Source organism: Pituophis catenifer, unplaced genomic scaffold, assembly GCF_029215685.1.
Source record: "Pituophis catenifer annectens isolate HBS135680 unplaced genomic scaffold, rPitCat1.0.hap2 SCAF_3, whole genome shotgun sequence".
Lineage (NCBI taxonomy): Eukaryota > Metazoa > Chordata > Lepidosauria > Squamata > Colubridae > Pituophis > Pituophis catenifer.
Window position 1 is genome coordinate 35,676,167 of NW_027256883.1, and position 23,560 is coordinate 35,699,726.

The 23,560-nt window shown below is 36.1% G+C and overlaps 1 protein-coding gene across 3 annotated transcripts; it reads left to right on the plus strand.

The window, feature by feature from the left end:
* Window positions 1-410: 410 nt before the first annotated feature.
* Window positions 411-23,560, plus strand: UBE2W (ubiquitin conjugating enzyme E2 W). Of its 3 annotated transcripts, none has more exons than XM_070940491.1 (6): window positions 411-506; window positions 10,544-10,635; window positions 14,231-14,333; window positions 18,468-18,623; window positions 20,095-20,170; window positions 21,312-23,560. In XM_070940491.1, exons 1-6 carry the CDS (start codon window positions 411-413, stop codon window positions 21,323-21,325), a joined length of 537 nt encoding a protein of 178 aa, XP_070796592.1. In that variant the 3' UTR covers window positions 21,326-23,560. The 3 variants fall into 3 exon arrangements, with proteins under 3 accessions (XP_070796592.1, XP_070796594.1, XP_070796593.1); XM_070940493.1 differs by lacking the exon at window positions 411-506 and adding an exon at window positions 861-995; XM_070940492.1 differs by lacking the exon at window positions 411-506 and adding an exon at window positions 7,201-7,277.

The following is a 23,560-nucleotide window of genomic DNA, read 5'->3' on the forward strand; positions in this document are numbered from 1 at the left end:
ACGTTAAGATTTCAAATTCCCTGCTCAGAGGGAATCTGTCCAGATATAATTGCAATATTATATTTTACTTACTTTTAGATTATACTTTCCTTGAGTAACAAAAAAAAAATCAGGCACTACCAGAAAATAAGCAGTTATTTATCATGGCATGATGTCGTTTCCTATACATTATCTAAGCTAATTATTTCTGTTCCCTGATCGTATATCCTGTCTAGAATACAACGGAAAACTATTTTTATAGCCTGTCAAATGTAAGCGCACATTTTGAAGGTAGGTCTATCTTAAGTATATGCTCTATCTGAAACGTAAGTCGCTTGTGATGTCACTGCTGGCGATATGGACGAGATTCCAGGTGGCAACCAAAATGCGTTTGCTTCTCCTCCAAGCTCACTTAAGTCGAGCCCCCTACAATGGGTGACCTCACATCGTCCGTGAGGTTTTTTGGGCGCCCCTTCCAGATGCAAGGCCGTAGTCGGAGAAAACACTTAAAGGGCATGCGATGTCTGGTGCGTCCAGGGAGATATATATATATATATATATATACACCTATTTTTTATTATTATTATTATTATTATAAATCGCCGGCCATCCTATACTCGGGAAGCCCAAGGGCACCGCACGCACGGTCTGACCGAGTTCTGACGCCGTATAGAGAGGAGCTACGGTTTGCTTTGAACCTCTTTTTTGGTTTTGTTTTTAAAGGAAGGCCAGAATTTTAACAACCCTCCCGAAGACGTCCCGTGCCCACCTGGCACCGACTACGGCACGGCTTCCCGGCGCATGCGCGCTTTTCACGGGATGGCCGGAGTTCCCACGTGACCCGTAGTGGGTGGGTGGGGGGGGAGAGGCGAGGAAGAGAAGGAAGCGACCGGGGAAGAGTGCCGGCGTTCCTGCCGCCGCCGCCGCCGTCGCCCCGCTGCGTCTCTCCCGTTCCCGGCCGGCGGCGCCGAGAGCGGACAGTGTGGGGAGGCGTATCCATCATGGCGTCTATGCAGGTGAGCAGCCTGCGGCAGGCAGGCTGGAGTGGCGCGTCCCCTTCGTCCCCAGGTGACTCTCTCGGGACTACGGAGAAGAGTGGGGCGGAGAGCCGCGCTGCCGTCAGCAAGGAGTTTGGTGAAGGAGCCTCTCGCTGACTTCCGTGAAGCGGCGGCCGTTGGGGAGCTGCTCTGTGGCGTTTCCTGCCTGAGAGATTTGGGGGGGGGGGGGCGGGAAGCGCCGAGAGAGGAACTTCGTCCTGAAGGAACGGGCGAGAAGCCGGCCGAAGGTGGGGGGGGGGGGCAAAGAAGGCCAGGAAGGAGAGAGAGAGAAAGCTTCTGCTCTCTCCCCCCCCCCCCCGCGCCTTCGTTCTCCCTTCCCGGCTGAGGAAGAGGCAGGAGACGGGAGAGAAAAGCCGGGTTGTCCTGCGGTTCGGAAGCTTAAGAAAGGCGGGGGTGGAGGCGGCGGCGGGCCAGGTTGGGCTTCGCCGAGTGAGAGCAGGTGGCTGTTTCCTAGGTGTGGCTTTCAAAGACTTGGGCTGGGTTGTGCTGCTCGGCCTGGCTTGGTTGGTGGTGAAATGTGGGAAGGGGCTGCTGGCTGAGGCTGCTTCAGGAAATGAAATGTTTTAAGAAACCCTTTTCTTGGGAATCCTTTGAAGCAGGGCTCTCCAACCTTGGCAACTTTAAGCCTGGCGGACTTCAACTCCCAGAATTCCCCAACCAGCTTTGCAAAGCTGGTTGGGGAATTCTGGGAGTTGAAGTCCGCCAGGCTTAAAGTTGCCAAGGTTGGAGAGCCCTGCTTCAAAGGACTGCGTTGCTCTGGAAGTATGGAGAAAAGAAAGAGTTTTGATGGAGTGCCTGCCTGTGAGGGTTTGAGAAAGAGGGAGAGGTCAGGAAGACTTGGTGTGCTTTCTTTTTTGTGTGTTAGTCATGGCACATTTTGTTTTTGTAGGAGTGACAGTCACCACTACATTTACCATTGGATCTATCATCCCCTGTTTGAAGATAAAGTTCTGATTTGTCTGGTCCCGTAGATCAATTTACCCTGACTTTGGGGATGCCTGTTAATCCCTGGGAGTGGTGGACAGAGGTGAAATACCCGTTTCCCCCAAAATAAGACATCCCCTGATAATAAGCCCAATCGGGCTTTTGAACACAAGGCAATAAGGCCAAGCACTTATTTCAAGGTTCAAAAATATATAAGACAGGGTCTTATTTTCGGGGAAACACGGTAGGTCCAGGATGATCTAATGATCTGTCTAGGTTCTATTTAGGTTCTATTTAATTGGGCCAAACTATGTTATAATAATAATTTTAATTAGCAATTTAATGATGTTTTTGTATATTTTTCGTGACTGTACACTGCCTTGAGTCATGGGAGAAAGGAGGTATAGAAATAAAATAAAATAAATAAATAAAAAATAAATAAATAAATAAATAAATAAATAAATAATCTGTTCTCCCACTAAGTACAGGTAGTTTAATACTGTTATCTTAGACACTTTGATAGCAGGCATATTCAAAAACAAGTATGTATGAGTTGTGAAATTCTAACTGACATTTCTGTTATGCCTTTATGTTGGAATCAGGAAGTCAACCTCCTGCTGGTCAGCTAATTGGCCACTGCAAATCTTCTTGTAATATCCCATTTGCTTTCTCCCCCTTATCCATTGAAAAATCTTACCATAACCGTTTTCTACAGTTTTGTATTTATTTTTACTGCTTTTTGAATTAATAAAAAGGACAATACAGTACCCAAAAATAATAGTGATAGTGATACATATATTGCCAAAGAGAAAAAAAAAATCATAAAAAGCAGTGGTGGGTTGCTCCTGGTTCGGTCCGGTTGTTGCACACCAGTAGTAATAGTGGCAGGAGGCTCCACCCACCCACCCAGACGTCATCATGGACTATCTGCGCATGTGCAGAAGCTTTTGCAGGTGCGCGCTCCCGTTGCGAACCGGTAGCGGAGGTAAGTAAAACCCACCCCTGATAAAAAGTACTCTAACAAAAAGTGAAAAACAATACAAAAATGTAATATATCTTTTATAACAATAAACACATACATACATACATACATACATACATACATACATACATATCTAATATAAATAGTGAAGATATATCATTCTGATATATTTATATGATTATTTTTAACCTACTTTATTCTGTATAAATGAGTCCCATATTTCATTATACTTGTCCATACAAAACCTACGTCTATAGGAAATCCACACATTGATGGCAAGTGCAATTAGGTCTTCATTGAGTGAAAAGGGGCATGAATTTATCTTTCCAATACTGCAATATTAATCTTTGGCCTTAGTAAGAGCATGGAGAATGCATTACGTTGTCCAGTTCTCAAATTCAATGAATTAAATACATAATTCAGGAAAATATTACCCTCTGAGAATTAGTTTTACTTGCACAATCATATTTATATAATCCATTACTTTCTCCCAAAAATGTAGCTATAAGACATTGTAAAAATATCTGTTTTAAAGAAGCATTGTCATTATTACATCTCCAATAAAATGCTGTTTTTAAAAGTCCTTTCTATACAAATGGAACAGAGTCCAATAAATTCTAAATATTTTTTGTTGTGTAAATTGTAATTGGAGGTCCATTTCCACTGACATTCTTGCTATAGAAGTTAAGACACTCCCATTATCTAGATAATATAGGAACGTCTAATTCTATTTTCCACTCATTTTTTAACATTTGCTTATTGAATTGAATTGATAACTATCTATAAAAAGTAATAGTTTTTTTAGTTTTAAAGAATTTAACAAGTTGTTCTAGTTCCTCAAGTGTCTTAGAAACTGAAAATGCTGCTCTTCCGAATAATGTTGTTAGCAAATACTGTAATTGTAAATATTGCCATTGACATATATATGGTAGATTATTTATTTACCTTTGCAGGATATGTTAAAAAATTATCCTTATTATCTATCAGTTGGTCCAAAGTCAATATATCTGCTTCTAAGATCTTTCAATATTTGACTTCCCCTTGCTGTGTTTTTAATAGTATTTAAGAATTATTGAAGTTGTATTCTGCTCCTTAAAAATGATTTACAGAATTAAAATAATATACTTTCACTATGAGCAACAAAGATCTGAAGACATCCTTTAAATAGTTGATGAAACCAAAGAACTATAAATGCCCAGATTACAAACACTTCAGAAAGGCTTAGCAACCATAACTAGAGACTAACCCTAACCCTGTCAACACCTAGGAACATATATAACTTACATTAAACATATATATATATATATATATATATATATATATATATATATATATATATATATATATATATATATATAGTGAAGAATTAGTAGTTGTGCAAACTATCATAGCAAGTCCATCATCCAATTAAAAAATGGTTTTGCATATTAAATGTTGGTTCATACATGCATTCAATAGTTTTTAGCTTAGCATAGGGCAATTTATTATCTAGTTAGCTGTATGTAATATTTTGATTTCAACTAAAATTTAAATTTTATATATGTATAATTTTTATTAAAAAAATTAAACAATATAAAAACTAACAAGAACTAATACAAAGTAAAAAAGAAAAGAGAAAGAAGAACAATGAAAATGAAAAAGAAAAAGAAAAAATGTAAACAAAAAAACACAAGCTGCTGATTTACTTTTCAGCAAATATAATTTACAAATAAAAAATATCTCTTACTCTATGGTTAAAAAACATTCTCTTTATTATATTACCTATTTCTGTCTAATTATCAAATCTGTAAGTCATATGTTCATTATTTTCTGTTTCTCACAAAAAGTCTAAGGGGCTTCCACTCAACAGTAAATATATCTTTTCTCTACTTAAATGAATCAATTTAGCTATCTTTGCAAATTCTATCATCTTCACCAACCATTCCTCTATTGTAGGTAACTTGAGTATTTCCACTTTTGTATATTTAATATTCTTGCTGCAGTTGTATAAAAATAAAGTTTTTATACACTTTTTTCCCAGTTGTTTGTCTATCAGTCTCAAAAGAAAACCTCTGGTTTCTGTTGTTAATTATATTAATCATCAAAAGCTTCTGCAGTAGTGTATTCATTTGCACCCAAAATTTTCTGGCTTTTTTTATACATCCACTAAAGATGATAAAATGTCCCTTTATGTTGTTTACATTTCCAACATAAATTTGAAGTACAAAGTTACATCTGTGCAGTTTTTCCGGTGATATATACCAATGATCCATCACTTTATAGTAATTCTCTTTAAGATTGTAACAAAATGTACATTTCATCTTGTCAACCACTTATTTTCCATTTATAGAGAGTTCTATTTCCAATTCAGTCTTTATATGTTCATAATATTTATACATTCTTTTATCTACTTTAAATTTTTCTGACAATTATGTATAGGAGAGCCATTGAGAAATATATCACTTTGCTATTACATCTTCTCTTAACTTTATTTTACATTCTCCTTGAAAAAATTCTAATATCTCATGGTAAGCTAATCATTTATGTTTACTTAAATTCTCATTGATAATTGCTCAGAGCCACAGACAGAGGTGTTTTTGGACAAAACCTGGGTGTATATCTATTCCATATTCTCAATATGGTACATCTAACATGATTTTTAAAATCTATATTAACCTTAGTTTTATTATATGACAAACAATAATGCCATCCAAATCATAAATTGTGTCATCTAGCTCCAGCTCCAAAAGTGTTTTATTTCTCAGCAATGCCCACTCTTTCACCCAAACTAAACAGTAAGCAGCAAAATCCTCTTTTAAGTTGGGTAAACCCAGTTCTGCTCTTTCTGTAGGAGAAGCAGAGCTTAGGCAGAGACAAGAGTGGAATCAACCTGGAGTCCTTATGGTCCAAGGACAGCTCTTCTTGAATTCTGTTAACTCTTTATCTAGGGCCAATTTAGTGCTGACTGTTAGTAGACTAGATTCTTGTTTACAGCCATGAGCAATAAATCAGCTTAACTAGAATTTAACATGTGGATCTGATTCTTCATGCCTGACATTAATTTAATTAATTAAGGAGAGGCAGAACCTAGAAGCAGAGTCAAGAGAGGAATCAGCACTAAATTGCTGCTAGATAAGAGTTAATGGAAGTCAAGATGGGCTGCCCTTGAACCGCTTTTGTGGACATGATTACTCCAGGCTGATTCTTCTCTTGACTCTGCTTCCAAGCTCTGCCTCCTCTTCTCCTACAACTTTGCTTTGCATCTTGTAACACCTTATATTTAACTAATGGCTTTTCCCCTTTTTATACAAGTGTAGGTGTGTCCTGCTATGACCACAGCGGTACTTCACCTCCCCACATCAGCTTATTTCCCCTATCTATGCCCTTTTGGCTCCCAGCATTCTGAGGCCACCGCCAGGGTAACTGGCCTTTGCTGTCTTCTTGTTGCCACTGCTAACAAAACATGCCTGGCCTGACTCTCTTTGTGAGGCAGCTGCTAGCCACACGAGGCTTTTTTCTTCAGGCATTTTCTTCATAAGACATGGGGGAGATGGCCTCATGGGGCCAGGAGCTGCCTTGTGAAAGGCCAGAGTGGGTATGCCTTGTCAGCAGTGGGAGTAAGGAGATGGCAAATATCAGCTGGGGTGACAGAGCTCAGGATAGCAGGCGCCCTGGAGGGGTGAGGATGAGCCACACTGCTGGGCCAAGCTTTGTGCTGTGAAGGGTTTTGCTGTGTGCTGGGAATCATGGTGTAACGAAATGTGGATAACCTTGGAGGCAGTCAGACAAGAGAGGCAGGAGCTTCTAATGGATTAACAGTCAGAGGAAGAAAACTTAGGAAGGACCTGCACTAATGGATCAAGCAGTTAAAAGTGGCAGTGGAAGTTTGTTCTTTCAGATTTGCAAGAATCTGTTAATGTGGCCTTACAGTAAGAATTAGCTGATCTGTTGGGGTTCATTTCTGATTTACTTGGGAGGATGACATAGGGTTTTTTTTTTTAGCAGGCCCAGAGTTCTGCTGTGCCAAGAAGCCTCTTTGTGTTGTGCTATTAGGCTGGGTTGGAGCTGGGCTTCATGTTGTGAAGAGCTTTGTGTGACAGCTCAGGTTTGTTGCAGCTCCAGACCTTTGGTGTGTCAAGAAGTCCCTGAGCAGCAGCATGACAAGCAGCCAGAGCCGTGTATGCCATATAGGATGTGGGCAAGGGTTTTAACATCAAAGAGTGTTAATGCCGCATTCTCCACCATAATAAAAAAAAATCCTTGATGTTGGTGAACATTCTTCAAGTCAACTGTGATAAATTCAAAGCAACTGTATTCCAGGTTCACACAGCTACCCTCTACGATCTAAGGAAAATGTAATGTTTGGCTTTTTCTGCTTTGAATCTGAAATATTGCATAGCCTTAAAATTACATGCAGAGCCAGTTTGATGTAGTGGTTAAACCATCAGATTAGAAATCAGGAGATCATGAATTCTAATCTCTCTTTAGGCATAAAACCAGCTGGGTGACCTTGAGGCAATCAGTCATTCTCAGCCCTAAGAAGGAAGCAATGGCAAATCTTTTTTAAAAAACTGCTAAGAAAACTGCAGAGACTAGTCCAGGCAGTTACCAGGAATCAACACCAATTTGAAGGCATATACATATTTCTTATGACTGTTATACAGAAGCTGCCATATTCATTTCAAAATAATAACTCTATTTTTCAAGCATTTCTTATTGTCTGGAAAAAGTATTTCTCAGTAACAAAATGAAGTAGGAAAAATATAACAAAATATATAACAAAAGGATGTGTGCAAAACGCTTTCCATGCATTTGAAGTTATATTGTACAGACCTATATTGTAAAGGCAGTTAACGTTAGTACATAATAAATACTCTCTTGTCATCTTCTACACATAATTTAAAAGTTGATTATCCTTTGGTGAAACCCCTGGGATAGAATCCAAGGGTGATTTTGAGAAGAAGACTCAAAGGCCCATGGCAAGCTGTATGAGAAAAAGTAGAAGGGAGTCCTATTGGCTAAACAGACATATACTCGCATAAGATCTAATTTTCCTATGGAGCTACTAGGATACTAAATACATTATATCCTATAATTATTTTCTGAAATTCTAGAATAGATTTAGGAGTGTTATCCCGTAAATAAACTGGAGCTCACATATTTTATTTATTTATTTATTTATTTATTTATTTATTTATTTATTTATTTATTTTTAAATTTTTTATACCGCCCCCTGTCTCGAAGGACTCGGGGCGGTGAACAGCCAAAATTAAAAAAACATACAATATAAACATTAAAATACTATAAAAACAAAATTAAATTTATATTGGCTTCCCCCAATTTAAAACCCCTTACCAATAAAATTCAACAATTAAAAGATTTTTAACCCAGCCCGGCTTGCTGAAATAAAAAAGTCTTCAGAGCCCGGCGGAAGGTCCGGAGATCCGGGATCAGTCGTATCCCTGGGGGTAGCTGATTCCAGAGGGCGGGTGCCCCCACAGAGAAGGCTCTTCCCCGGGGGGTTGCCAGCCGACATTGCCTGACCGACGGCACCCTGAGGAGGCCCTCTCTGTGGGAGCATATTGGCCGGTGCGAGGTTATCAGTGACAGAAGGTGGTCTCGTAAATAACCGGGCCCTAAGCCATGGAGCTTTAATTAACATGCTTTGCAAAAGCATGTCAATCTTTAATAAACCAAATATAGCTTTATAAAAGGCAGTGATTTATAAGTACATATTTTTTTGTTACTCTATAAATTTATATAATTAGTGCTTTAATGAGGCAGGAGCTAAAAGTCACAGAATATCAACTGCGGCAACTCCCTTGCAAAATAACAATATAGGGGAGTACTAATAGGAGATGATAGTGAATAAGCATGCTCATTAATGCAGAATTTTAAAAGGTCCATTAAAAATGGAAAATAGAAAGTGAGAGTGAAATGAAATATTCAGGAGAGAATGAAGTAGGCCAAAATCCTGAAAAGAAGGATTACTGTATTTTATTAGCATACACTGCAACATTTTCTTCTGGATACACTGTTGGTCAGTGATTTGTATACATTTTTCCAATCCTCATTAATATTCTTTTTTAAAGCTGCCTCTTTAAATTTTGACGTTTAAATAAATAAGTGATGGACTGTTGACAACATATTGGTCCCCTATAGATATCTTAATCTCCAGAGGAAAATTAAATACAGGGCTCATAGAGTTTCATCGCTTTATGAATATTGTGAAACTTCAGGAGGATGCATTATATAGTAATTGTTTTGAATATGAATGTTCATTAAAGTACACTTCTCTATAAGTTCTAGATTGCTTTTCCTGCATCTGCTTCGTGTCTTTCAAGTAAAAGTATACTTTCACTTTTTATCCTCATGCTTATGGAAGCTCTCATTAATTTTTTCGCCTTCAGGTTGACTATGGAGTGTTCATCTAACAAATCTGGAAAGCACCAAGTAGTGGAAATCTATAGTTACCTCATGATTACCTGGAGAATATTTTTATATATATATTTTAGCTGCTGGATGCAAGGATATAATTTTACCCAGTCATGTACTACTCTTATCTAATCAAACATTATCTATTTGATTTAATACTGTAAATAATAAAAACCTGTTTCTACAATTTCCTCATGCATTAAATTAATGTATTTTTTCCCATTGAAATGTGTTCAGTTCTCAGAAAATTGCCTTGACAAGTCCCTGCAATTTTTTGACAAAATGGTTTGCCCTTGCCTTCTGAGAGGTCTGAAGGATTGTGACTGGGACCAAGGTCAGCCAGCTGGCTTTGTACCTAAGACAGGTCTAGAAATCACAGTCTCCCAGTTCTTAACCACTACACCAAGCTGCCTCTCAATATATAAATAGTATGATGTGATGTATGTTTCCTCTGAATTATCTCTGTATATTCAGTTATGTTCACTGTTAAGTAAGATTCACATATTTGTAGCTTTAATTATGTGACTCAAGTCTAGATCTGTTTTGAAGTCATGCTACACATATGGACAATTGCTCAGATAAAATTTAACTGTGTCCTTTTACTAATCATAAATTTAATTGGTGCTCAGGCCAATTTACTAAATATTCTTAGAAGAATAGTTAGATAGTTTAATTAAAGTTTCTTTACTTTTCTGATAATTATCGTGCTAAAGAAATGTTGAACTTCATCAATAAACATTTTCTGTTGGATATCTGTTTCTTGTGCTGTACTGATTTTCCATATAACATATTTTGTTATTTGTGAAGTATAGCCTACCTGTCCCAGTCTTGTTCAGAAATAATAGTTCTCTGGATGATAATCAGTATGATATTTATTTATTTACTTACTCATCTTACTAGGCTTATATGCTATTTGAGTCATTACCAATTCTTAGCAGCTTATGTATCCTTAACCTACCTTTGTAGGTAAAATTAGAACAATATATAATTAAAAATAAAATGTAAGCTACTGTTGACTTGCTACACAAAATGCAAAGCAAATAATACACATGATTATGGTGTTTAAGGCATAAATAATAGGCTTGGCCATTCAGATTGAGCAGTGTCTTGTACTATATAGATAACAACTTTAAGGACTATTCAAATACTTTATGAAACGTTTTTAAAGATTTTTCTTTCTCTTTAGAAGAGGCTACAGAAAGAACTGCTAGCTTTGCAGAATGACCCGCCACCAGGAATGACCTTGAATGAAAAGAGTGTACAAAATTCAATTACACAGTAAGTATATGTATCTTTATTACAGTTGTGAAAGATACAATTTGTAGGAAAATGCAAACATATTTGCTATTATTATATCACTAAATACTTCATTTGATCTACTTATCCTGTTTACATTGCTATCAGACTTGGATAAATATAGTGTTTACTTAGATGCATGTTTAAAAAAGATACATTTTTATCATGAGTTATCATGTGGCAAGATGGATGGCTAATAAATTTTACAAATAAGCAAATACCTCCTATTTATTTCAGTAAGTGATGGAGAATGTTCCGATATTTTATCACAATTTAAACTTTTTAAGTAATCTAGGTTTGTGATATTAGGGCATGAAATATTGCTTTGTAACATATATAGGTAATATTATACTTATGACAATAAATGGCAATTCTCAAATTCTACTTATGAATTTATTTATACCTATATGCATATTCTGTGTGAGAGAGATATTTTGTTTTGAGGCTTTGGCAACAAATTTTGTTTGTCCCTTATGAACAGATTGATTATTTTAAAGTTCTACCCATTCTCTACTACAAGGTGGCAGGACCCATTCATAAGAGGCCTATATGATGGTTATGGATGAAAGAGTTGTTTTCCCAACTGTTATTTTTGCATACTATTATGATTGGTTGTTTTTATTGTGTTTTTAATTCTGTTAGCTACCTAGAATTGCTGATTGCAAGATGGGTGGCCGTATAAATTTACTTAAGGAAATAAATTAAAAAATGGTCCAGCAAGTGCCAGATGAATGCAGTTGGGTTTCACAGGGTACTAGTTAGAATTCCTGATGATCAGCTGTTGAGGCCTTGAATAAGGAGCTGGTGATGGCACTGCACCAGATTATGCCTGCGTGGCCTCTATTTTTTTATGGTTCCCTTTGGGCCCCCTGGTTTTTACAGTTCATCTTGTGTATCCCACTGCTTACTCTAGTCATCTTACAAGAAGATTAATGCATTGCATTCTTGGTGACCACTAAGAAGCATCAGCTGGTCCAGAATGCAGTGGAATGGCTAATTAAGTATCTTGATATGCTGATGTACTTTTATACTTTGTGAGCTGCACTAGTGACCAGAGTGCTTTTGAATGTAATTCAAAGTATTGTGTTTTCCCATAAAGGCCCTCAGATGGAACAACATTCTCTTGAGACTTGTGTACCCCAACCTTACCTGCCTTTCAAAAGGCATTAAAAGCCTTTTTCTCCCCTCAGATATTGGCTCTAGAAATGGTATTACCCATTAGTTGATTTTTTTTGTCCCTGGCACTTATGTGTTTATATGTTGTTGTTTTATACTTTTATTGTGTTTATATATTTTGCAATTTTATTTATATAATTTATATCATATCACTAAATATTTCATTATTGACTATGTTGGCTGAGATTATTGAGATTTTTATTTCAGTAGTAGCTGGTGGATCAGCTACATGTTGTTCTCTACCATTTTGGTAAAAGCAGGATGGTTGAGGAATATATGGCTTTAAAGAAAGTGATATGCTCTATAATAATATCTGTAAACCAGGGCTGGGCAACTATGGCCCCTTTATGACCTATGGACTTCAACTCCCAGAATTCCTGAGCCAGCATGCTGGCTCAGGAATTCTGGGAATTGAAGTCCACAGATCATAAAAGGGCCATAATTGCCCAGCCCTGCTGTAAGCAATAAAATGAAGGAGACTATTGCATGCAACATAAGAGTGAGATAAGCAATATTTTAATTTCAATTCCTGTCAGGATCAATATATGTGCCCTATGTAAGGGATTGTGGAAATTTAATTCCAGATAATCTGCACCAGATTGCTTGTTCCTGACCTAGAGACAAGTAGAATTCTTCAGTTAAAGTGGGTAAATATGTTGCTGGAAAATACTATGAGTTGGCTTCTGCTAACTTTAGAATTGTTTCATGACTAGAACCACATTCCTCACGAGGGTTTTTTTTTTCTTCATAGCATTTTCCTACAAGTTTCCTTTTCTCCCCAGATCAACTAAGCATTGATCCATTGGTTATGACAGGAATTGATTGACCAGCTTGTTGCCTGAGCCTGATATAGGCTGAGAGACAGTGACTGCCACAAAGTCACCTAGCTGGTTTTCATGCCTAAGGCGGATTATAACTCACAATCTCCTGGTTTTGTACTTTCTGCCTTAACCGGGCTGGGTTAAAAATCTTTTAATTGGGGAATTTTATGGGTAAGGGGTTTTAAATTGGGGAAGCCAAAGATAAATTTAATTTCATTTTAAAGTATTTTAATGTTTGTATTTTGTGTTTTTAATTTTGGCTGTTCACCGCCCCGAGTCCTTGGGGAGAGGGGGCGGTATAAAAATTTTAAAAATAAATAAATAAATAAATAAATAAATAAATAAATAAACTACTAAATCAGGTGTGTCCAACCTGTTGCCTGCAGGCTGCATGCAGCCCTGGACAGCTAGTAATGAAGCCCCACAAGATATAATAAAAATATTAAAAAGTTAAGGAATTTTGTTGTTTACATATATTAAGTATATTATATATTTTATGTTGCCCCACACAATTCCTCTTCATTCAGTGTGGCCCAGGCAAGCCAAACTTTTGGAGAACCATCCTCTAGATTAAATTGCCTCTCGCTCTTTGCCTCTAAGAATTTCTGCTCCAGAAATCTCAGCTGATCATAAATGTCTTTCTTCTCTAAGGCAGAAAACATAACAGTGTAGAAATAAGCAAGTAACAGGCAGTGGGTAACTTTAATAAGGGCTGTAAAAAGTTTTAATCTTTTTAGTTTGATTTGTTATTGCCGTATGATGTAGTATATGAATTTATTAAAAAACACCAGACATATTCAATGAAACAGGAATTGGGGTTAAAAACTTACTGAATGATCAAGAAGTAGAATTTTATTAGTGAATATTGTGAAGCCCTACTTAGTTGGGCACAATCAGGGAAACAAGAAATATGAGTAAGGTATCTTTAATTATAGTCTGGAATAAATACAGAATCTTGTATACCATAAAAGAATGTTCCACCCTCATTTATAATAATTTCATTAAAGCAGAACCTCTGAATGATTTAGAAAATTTCTTCACACTTTTTGCCACCTTGCTGCCATTTTTGGAAATGGCTTGCTGGTGATTTATCTTATTCTTTTGATTGTCAATATCTATTCTTCCATTTCTTTCTCAACCTCCTCACAATTTTTAAGAGGAAAGATGATAATTTGAGAATTATTCAGGAGGCAGTTAAGAAAATATCAGTACATAGCTATCCATTGCTCTGTTGTCTGGGAAATGATAAATCAGACTAGTGATTCAGAGAAAGGGGATTAGAAATTGAAGTTCTCTGTCTTGGATTCAACAATCCAGTTGTTAATACAATTTATCTGTAATCTAACTTCATTATTATTTCAAAGAAGAATATTTATGGAGAATATTACTTTTGGTAAAGTACATACAATGACCTTTTAAGAAAAAAAGGGAGCCCCTAATTCTAGGATTTTTAAGATGCGTTTTTGAAATTGGGGAGTATGATAGCAATTTGCAAACAATAATTTACATCAGGTTACTTACAGAAGATCAAATACTATAGTTATATGTTTTCATCATTGTAAACCATTTTCTTTCCCAAGGTGGATAGTAGACATGGAAGGGGCTTCTGGAACATTATATGAAGGGGAGAAATTTCAACTGCTATTTAAATTCAGTAGTCGGTATCCATTTGATTCTCCTCAGGTAATTTATTATATGCTCAATTAAATTATAAAATATTTGGTAACATTGAATGTTTATTTTATTGAAATTTTTGCTAGGATAGCTCTTCAGAAAACAGCAAAAATGGTTTAATTATATATCTGGTACCTGCAGTAGTTGAATGAAAAGCAATGTGTCCAATATTGTAAGACATCAAAATATAGCAATAATGATATGGTAGAAACTTTGAGGTGGTTTTTTTGACAAGTTCTTTCACTTCAGTTGTTCGGAAGTTGTTGTGCTATTGTTTGTAAATTGGAAACCTGCAGTGAGTACTTGTTGGCAGGCTTTAAGCAATGTGCTGTGATTAAATTTTTGACTGCTGAATGAGTCCTTCCAACTGAAATTTACTACTAAATGTAGATTTTTTTTTATGTTGATGACTGCATTAGCTTGAATATGTGTTCTTGAATCAAGACATGGAAAGTTGGTGAATTAGGAAGAGTTGATTAACAGTATGTGATCAAAAATGAAGTAGCTGAGGAGTTTCATTTGAGAATGGTTGATGAACTAGGACGATTGGCAGATTGCTCAAAGGGAAATTGCTATCCATCTCACAGGAACATATGGGTCACATTATTGATATGCTTTAATATTGGAAGCTTTGTCAAGATATATTTCTTGCAATCTGACAGAAGAAATGGGAAGTTGAAGCTTTGGTTGATATTTGCCAGTACTTGATGACATGCTACAGGAGTGAAATTGAAGACACATTCTTTATATCATTATGACAGCTGATAAAAGATGTTTGTCATTATGGTCCGGAAATTAAGCATCAGTCCATTCAATTACATCATAAAGCTTCACCTGTAAAATTTTTTTCAAAACTCAGGCTTTAGCAGGAAACTCATGCGTTACAGGGTTTTTTTTTGGGGGGGGGGGGTGTACACATGTTATTTACATAGATTTCCTTGAATCCAAAGCCATGATTAGCTCAAAACTTTACATTGCAAGAAACCTTTCAAACAATCAGAGCTGAGAAGGAAATTTCCTGAAATGTAACAATACTAGGGCTCAGACCTTACAAGCAACCCACAAGATAATTTCAAAGTTGGATATCGCCATCTTACCAACTTGGTCCCTTGTGACTTTCATTTTTTTTTCCAAATTAAAGAAATATTTCCATAGGATATTTGACACAATGAAGAGGTAAAAAGTACTATTAAGCAGCCAAGTTCTGAACTGCATATTCTGAATTGCAGAGTTGCATAACACACGATCAGGATTGATTACTCTGTGAGTAGAAAGTATTAGGATTCTTTTAAGATGCTTAACATATGTAACCTGTATGAACAATCTGTATCGAAAACTTCAGGTTAAAAAAGCTAAGAAGAGTAGTAAAAACAAAATAGGAAAAAAAATCATATGGAGGACATTTATCTGACAAGAATAAATATATAAAGGTGTATTTTCTTCTCTGAGAACCTAATTAGATAAAGTGACAAATGATCAATGCTTTTCCAGCTTTCAACTGAAACATTACGTACATGACAAAATAAAATGAGACTGATGAAAGCAAAATAGAATTAAAAAAAATATTCTGGGCAAAAGTTTTATTTTAAATATAAATACATTCAAAAAATAGAAACCTTAACTGTTATTGACACTTTAAATGAAAGAGTGTACACCGCTATACAATTTATGATATCAAGCAATTTCCTTGTATAATTTAAAATATTTTCAATTTGTGTATTGACATGTGACTCTTAAATTAGATCCATTTCTTCCTGCATATCAAATTGTCTCAGTTGTGATTGTGGAAGACGAAAGCAGTTGACACTTTAAAAATTGGATTTTATGCTGTTTATTTATTACCATTACAACTTCTGTTTTTGATTTTTAGTATGTCCTTTGTGTTGGTCTCTTTAATAATGATATACATACCGTTTTAACTGTCTGGAATTGCCATCTAGTATACTTTCAATTATTTAGTTATATAAGAGCACAAATAAATACACAATATATAATTTTATATAAATGTACTGGATTTTAAACTAAATAATGGAAATTAAAGTAACTAGGACATTATTAAACCTTATGACCATAAACTGGTCTCATCTGGAAAGACTGAGCAAGGGGAAAAAACTTGAACCATTTTATTACTAGCTGTGTAATCATCACAGTATAGATACTCTTCGGCTTACAACAGTCCATTTAGTGACTACCTGAAGTTATAATGGCACTGAAAAAAATGACTTATGACCATTTTTCACACTTAACGACCATTGCAGCATCCTCATGGTCATGTGCTCAAAATTCAGATGCTTGAAAACTGACTCATTTATGATGGTTGCAATGTCCCAGATCATGTGATCACCTTTTGTGGCCTTCTAACAAGCAAAGTCAGTGGGGAGATTGTGATTGTGCAGTGATACACCTAACAACTGTGGCAAGAAAGGTTGTAAAATGGGGCAAAACTCACTTAACAATTGTCACTTAGCAACAGAAATGTTGGGCTCAGTTGTGGTCGTAAGTCAAGGACTATCTGATTAGCATTCTGAAGTAACAGAATGTACATAACAGAATATAACCAAGAAACAGAGTTGAAAGAGATATTGGAGACCTTCTAGTCCAGGACACCCTATGCCAGTGATGGCTAACCTTTTTGCCATCACGTGCCAGGAGAGGGGGGGGGGCGGGGGAGGGTCACGCGCGCACGTGCCCACGCGCATGTGTGCACAACCCCCTCCCCCTTCCCCCCCCCCGCTCCTGGCACATGATGGCCTGGTAGGCCCATTTTCCTTTCTTACCTGATTCCAGATCCTCTCTGTGTATCTGGGAACAGCGAAAACAGCCTTTCCCACTCCCTTGGAAGCCCTACGGAGGCTGAAAAAGCCCATTTCCCAACTCCTGGTGGGACAGGAAGTGACATTTTTTGCTGTCCCCAGCCTCCAGAACCTCTCTAAGAATCTCTAGGAGCCTCTCTAGGAGTCTGTAGGAGCCTCTCTAGGAGTCTCTGGAGGCTGGGGACAGGAAAAAACGTCACTTCCTGTCCCACCGGGAGTGGGGAAATGGGCCCTTTGAGCCTCCATAGGGCCTCCAAGGAAGTGGGAAAGGCTGTTTTCACCATTCCCAGATACACAGAGAGGATCTGGAGCCAGGTAAGAAAAAAAAAAACGGGCCTTCCCCCTCCCCCAGGCCCTCCAGAGGCAGGAAACAGCCTGTTTCCCTACTTCTGGTGGGCCCAGAAGGCCCGAAAATCAGCTGGCTGGCGCGCGCATGCGCCCCAGAGCTGAGCTGGCGTGCCCACTAATATGGCTCTGCGTGTCACCTGTGGCACGCGTGCCATAGGTTCGCCATCACGGCCCTATGCCATTTCAGGCAAATGGCTGTCCATTGTTGGAACACCCACAACTTATGGAGGCAAGCCATTCCACTGATTAATTGTTCTCACTATCAGGAAATTTCTAGGTTGGTTCGCTCTTTAATTAATTTCCATTCATTGCTTTTTATCCTGCTTTCAAGTGTTTTGGAGAATCGGTTGACCCACTCTTCCTAGTGACAGACCCTGAAATATTGGAAAACTGCTGTCATTGTCACCCCTAGTTTTCTTTTAACTAGATTAGACATATCCAATTCCTACAACTGTTCTTCATATGTTTTAGTCTCCAGCCCCCTAATCATCTAATCATCATCTCTATACTTGTTCTAGAGTCTCAACATCGTTTTTATATCATGGTGACCAAAACTGTATGCAATATTTCATGTGTGGTCTTACCAAGGCGTTATAAAATAGTATTTCATATTATTCTATCTATTAATGCAGCCTGTGACTGCTGGCTTTTTTTGTAGTTCCAGCACACTGCTGGCTCATATTTAAGTGGTTGTCCATTAGGATTCCTAAATCCTTCGCAGTTACCACTATTGAGCCAGGTACCACCTATTCTGTACCTGTGCAACATACTGAACAATAAAGTTTCATTAAATTCAAGACTGACTGTGATATATGAAAGATCAAATTTGATTCATACCCTTCTAACATTTGTTATTTTATAGATTACGTCCATGTTTGAATTCAAATGTTTTTGTATAAAAATGGAATATTTTACAAATAGCATTAGTATACTTTTTGATCTATTATGTTAATAAAATATTAATTTGATTTTTACTTTATAGGTTGTGTTTACTGGTGAAAATATTCCTGTTCATCCTCACGTTTATAGCAATGGACATATCTGTTTATCTATTCTAACAGAAGACTGGTCTCCAGCTCTTTCAGTGCAATCAGTTTGTCTTAGCATTATCAGCATGCTTTCAAGTTGCAAAGAAAAGGTATGAATTTAAAGATAATGTTGTTATAAGTTTAATGGTAGTAGAATGCCCCTCTCTAAACCAATTATGTTTCTCTTTCTCTTTAATGACGTTTAGTGGACCCTAAAATAGGTACATTGTTAAATAATGCACTTCAAAAAATTTCAGAAGGGTTAATTTATGTAACTACAATGCAAACTAGTTAGATAACAACCAACTATTTTTCTTTCCAACCTTTGGAGACCAACAAAGCATAATAATTGTCTTAAAAAGAAAGCTCATTACCTAGTTTCACTGGAATTAGTGTGAAGTTCCTGCTTCATGTTGCCACATTTCTTAATTCACATAGAATTGTTATTTCAAGAAATCCTGAAAAATTCATTGGACAGTTTATGAATGTCACAGGCTGGTAATGGGTATTTAGTGAGATATTTGTACTGTACACTTAGTGAGCTTGATATTAATAACATTTTGAATGTTGTCTCTGAAGCAAATTACAGATATTTAATGGTTTTCTTTCTAAAATAAAATTCTCCTTTTAGCAGAGCACACTTGGGTACCAATGAAATGATGGCTCTTTGTATAGTTGCAGATAATTTCATTGGTATATGTTGCAGTGTTATAATATCTAAATTGTGTCTTACATAAATTGAGACTATTCTTGTATGGTTTATAGAGAACAAATATAATAATAATAACCTTTTATTTTCACTGCACAACATATGTACAATTGGTGGAGCTCCCTCAGTGCATCCCACCAACACAATACAACTCACAGTGAAGACAGAAAATCCCTAACCCAATAAAATCTAAAAACACATTCAGGCAATATAACAATCTTTCTGACATGCTACTCATTCTTGGCATCTTTTACTAAAAATACATTATAAATACTAGATGGTTCATATGCAGATTACAGTTGGAAGAACATTTTCTTCCCATATATTCAAAGTGTGTGGTGGGGAAGGAGTAGGAGGAAGTCTTCTGATTATTATTTCCTCTATAAACTGCTATTTAAAGTTTGGTAGAGAAATACTTTCTTCTATCATTTAGCCTGCTTATGTATTATTCACTTATTTATTTCTTTATCCACTTTATTTTATGACACAACTTGAGGGTTTTTCCAAACCTGTATTGATTATATGCTAGTTTTCTCTAGTTTATTTAAACATGACTCAGAGAGGTATTACATTTGTTTAAATATGTGTACCTATATGTCAGGAATTATAAAGTCAGCTGAAATATTAACAATTTATTCTCTTAAGTTGTGTAAGAATTGAGGAGCAGTCGAAAGTATTGCAAACTAGGAATAAAATCTTGGAAAAGGAACTTATAATTTTTTCTCTCATTTCAATGAATCCATTTCTGAAATTTCCTCCCTCCCTTCCCTTAATTTGTTAGATTTATATCCTACTTTCAATTGAGCCACTAATTTGCAGTTTTGTATAATTGAAGTAGGCTTATAATTTAAGATAGTTTTACTTTATTGCAGAGAAGGCCACCAGATAATTCATTTTATGTAAGAACATGTAACAAGAATCCAAAGAAAACAAAATGGTGGTATCACGGTAAGCATTTAGTTTGAAAACAATATTCCAAGTAATGAATAATTAGTATTTAATTTACAAAGCTTCCTGTATAATCCTTGAATAAGTTTCTTAATGTTCACAAATAACACTACAAATAAGTCTACTGTTAAGTTACTTAGACTTGTCTTAATGAATTCAGGTGAGAAAGATCTATATCTTATAGGCACATGAAAATTTCAGGTACAGAACGTTTCCAAGAAATCTGCTAGGGAATGAAGTTTTGGCATTCTGAACTGCAGAAACTCTGAAAACAGGCTTTCCTATACATAATGCATATGTTGAGCTTTAAGGATTTTTCTCATATTGAGACTAGCCATGAATAAATTAACCAGTTAATACATTTAGTGTAAAGCAGTGGATCATATTAGTAGAAGAAAATAATGAATAACCTTACTGCTTGGTATAAAAATCTATTGAATGAATAAATCATTAACGTTTTTCACCCTCCCCAGGCTCCGGAGGCTTTCCTCGAGCCTCCAGGAGGGTGAAAACTGCTTTCCCCGGGGTCCGGAGGGCCTCTGGAGGCCAGAAACAGGGCCGTTTCTGAACTTCCAGAACCTCTGGTAGGCCCTTTTTTTGCCCTTCCAGATCTTCTGCGCGGCCCCTGTACTTACCTGGAATGATGAATGGGCTGCGTGGAGACTCCAGGGAGGGGTAGGGTGGGAAGGGAGGGGCAGAGTCAATGTGGCCAGCCAGAGGTGGCATTTGGGGGTTCGCCAAACCCCAGCGATCCTTGGCTAGAGGATCGCTTGAACCCTGCCGAACCTCCAGTAGCCCACCCCTGTGTGAAGGTACTTGCATAGCAACATATTTTTTCCGCCAATTCTTCCATGGTTTCTGAGCTTTTGGGCTTTTTGTATATTTGCATTTTTATTTGAAAAATGTACTATTTTACTGAATAAGCAGTTGAACCTTAGTACATTGTCAGATTTGTTTGAACAGAACAAGGCAAGTCAGTGGTTCAGAATTATATTGTCTCTTCCAGAATTTATAATTTTTAAATTTTATTTTAATTTATTGATGTGGTACTGTTAAGGGCTATTCCAGCAATAAAAATCTTCATGTTTTGAAAATGTATATGTGCAGAATATAATATTTTACATTTTGTTTTTCTTTAAAGATGACACTTGTTGACACCATCATTCTATGATTCTCCTAACAGAAGATAGTCCTACTGAGAAAATGAGCACTTTGATCATTCAGTCTTTGAACTTTAACCTCCTGACTGGAAATGATAAATAGGCAATGAAGACTACTTCCTTTGACTGAATTTTTACTAGTATGCATTCTGGGCGCATGTTGATCGCTGGTTCACACCATGCTACTGACATGCCTTTCGTAGTCATACAATGTTAATGCTGGAAAATGTCATTCAATTTTAACATTCAGAAGAATTCCAGGTCTTCATGTATTGTGCAATAATATGAATTTCTTGGTGGTTTTGGTATATCCATTGCCACAAAAGATTGTATCAGGAAACATATATGCTTTCCACACAATAGTTTAGATGCATGATAGGGCCTATGAAAGGTTTTAAGTATATTAGGATGATAAGTAACCTATCTTTTACTTTGAAAGCCACCTAATTTGTTTAGATATGGATTCTGTGCACTGTGATTATAAAACTAGCAGCATAAGTTAAAACATGCTTAACCAAGAAATTAATACGATCATTGCATATTTACTGAACTGTCAGTGTCTTGACAAGCAAGTTTTTTCAAGTTATGTCAGCAGAGAGGTACGTTCTATGGTAGAATAAATATCTTTTGTTTGTGTATGTTATATTTCTGAAGAGAAGGTATGAATAAATAAGGCAGAAGTGGTTTAATCAAGGAAACCATGTTATAAAATAGAAACCGGTAGCAGTGATAAAACTGAATTTGCTGCAGTCCATGATTGGGCTTGTTAATATGTATACTAGAGCTATTTTCCAAGTAGATTGCACACTGTTATTTCATACTAGCCTTCAGCATGAGCCCTGTTGCCTACACAATATTTCATTTATTTATGTGTCTAGAAAGTTTTTGAGTTCACAGTTCCTTTTGTGGTCTTATATGTCATATTTGAATGTTCCAAAACAATATTTTCACTGAAAAGCTATCAGAAGATATTTTCTTGTAAATTATTTCTTTATTAACATTTCTCTTGTCTTTTAATTCTGTACCATAAAGGAAGAAATACATTTTGGACAGAGATGAACTGTTTTGACAAAAAGTGTGGATCTTTTTATTTAAACTTAAGACAAATATATATAAATATATATATTTTTCTTACCTTACTTGTCCCATACAGCCATAACAATTTTCCAGGTTTTCTTTAAAGATATGACAAAAACTAGATTTACCTTTTATACGGAAAAACAATTGTTAAACAATAGTGAATTGATCTTCACCTATATGTAATTTTATGATACTGGATCTAGGCTGTCTTTTTAGGAAGCAATGATGTGTCTTTTATAAACTTGCTACCTTTACACATATGCAAACTTTCTATTTCAATGCTCTTTTTAATGTTGCCTTATTGTTGCACTAAAAAAAATCAAATCTAGTAGTCAATAAATGAATGTCTGAACTGCAGAGTAAACTTCTTACTTGATTTTTAAAGTAAGAATCATATAAGCAAAACAAATCTCCCAGGATTGGCTGAAAATACTCTAGTGTGTGTGGATTTTTTTTTAACTGCTGCATTGAATCTTACAAGTTTTATAGATATGTATATACTACAGTAGCTATAATATTTAAAATCAATATAATTGCTAAGCTCAGGGGTGGGAAGAAATCAAATGAAAGAAAAAGAGGTGTTCTGTCCAGGCACTGAATTTCAAATTATTGGTAGAGCAGTTTTAAATAAGGGTATGTTACCTTTTCTGTTTTGAAGATTATTGGCCTCTTAATCAAAAATAAGATACTGTGGGAAAACTTGTATATAGATGTTTATATTTCTTCATTGCATTATTAATGTTACTATAGTAATTTTTGTTCAAGCCAAAAATAATGTTGATGTTGAAATTTGTATTCCTTCTTGATTTTCTTCTAGCTCTTTTTCCATTTGTAAATTAAATTGTGAAAACATGTTAAGTGTATACATGAAGGGTACCACTAAATATTTAAATGGAATCTTCATAGTTTCACAACCCACAAAAACTATGTATTCATATGTTTAGATAATGTCAATCTGTTCTGTAATTCACTATGAAGGACCTTCATATGTCTGGAGGTTCAATTTTTCCATCTTAAAGATTAATGCAACTGTTTCCATATAATATCTGATTTTTAAAGGTTGGTTACATAATCCATGCTTTAATCTTGCATGTATTTTATTTGCCTATAGATTTCTCAGTTTGGATTAAATCAAAATTGCTCAACAAAA

Bases quoted from the DNA above. Each gene is read 5' to 3' on its own strand.
- UBE2W (XM_070940491.1), top strand. From the start codon at position 411: ATGGGTGACCTCACATCGTCCGTGAGGTTTTTTGGGCGCCCCTTCCAG. The intron at 507-10,543 runs GTGCGTCCAGGG...CTTTCTCTTTAG, and splicing joins TAAAGGGCATGCGATGTCTG to AAGAGGCTACAGAAAGAACT. The intron at 18,624-20,094 runs GTATGAATTTAA...ACTTTATTGCAG, and splicing joins TTTCAAGTTGCAAAGAAAAG to AGAAGGCCACCAGATAATTC.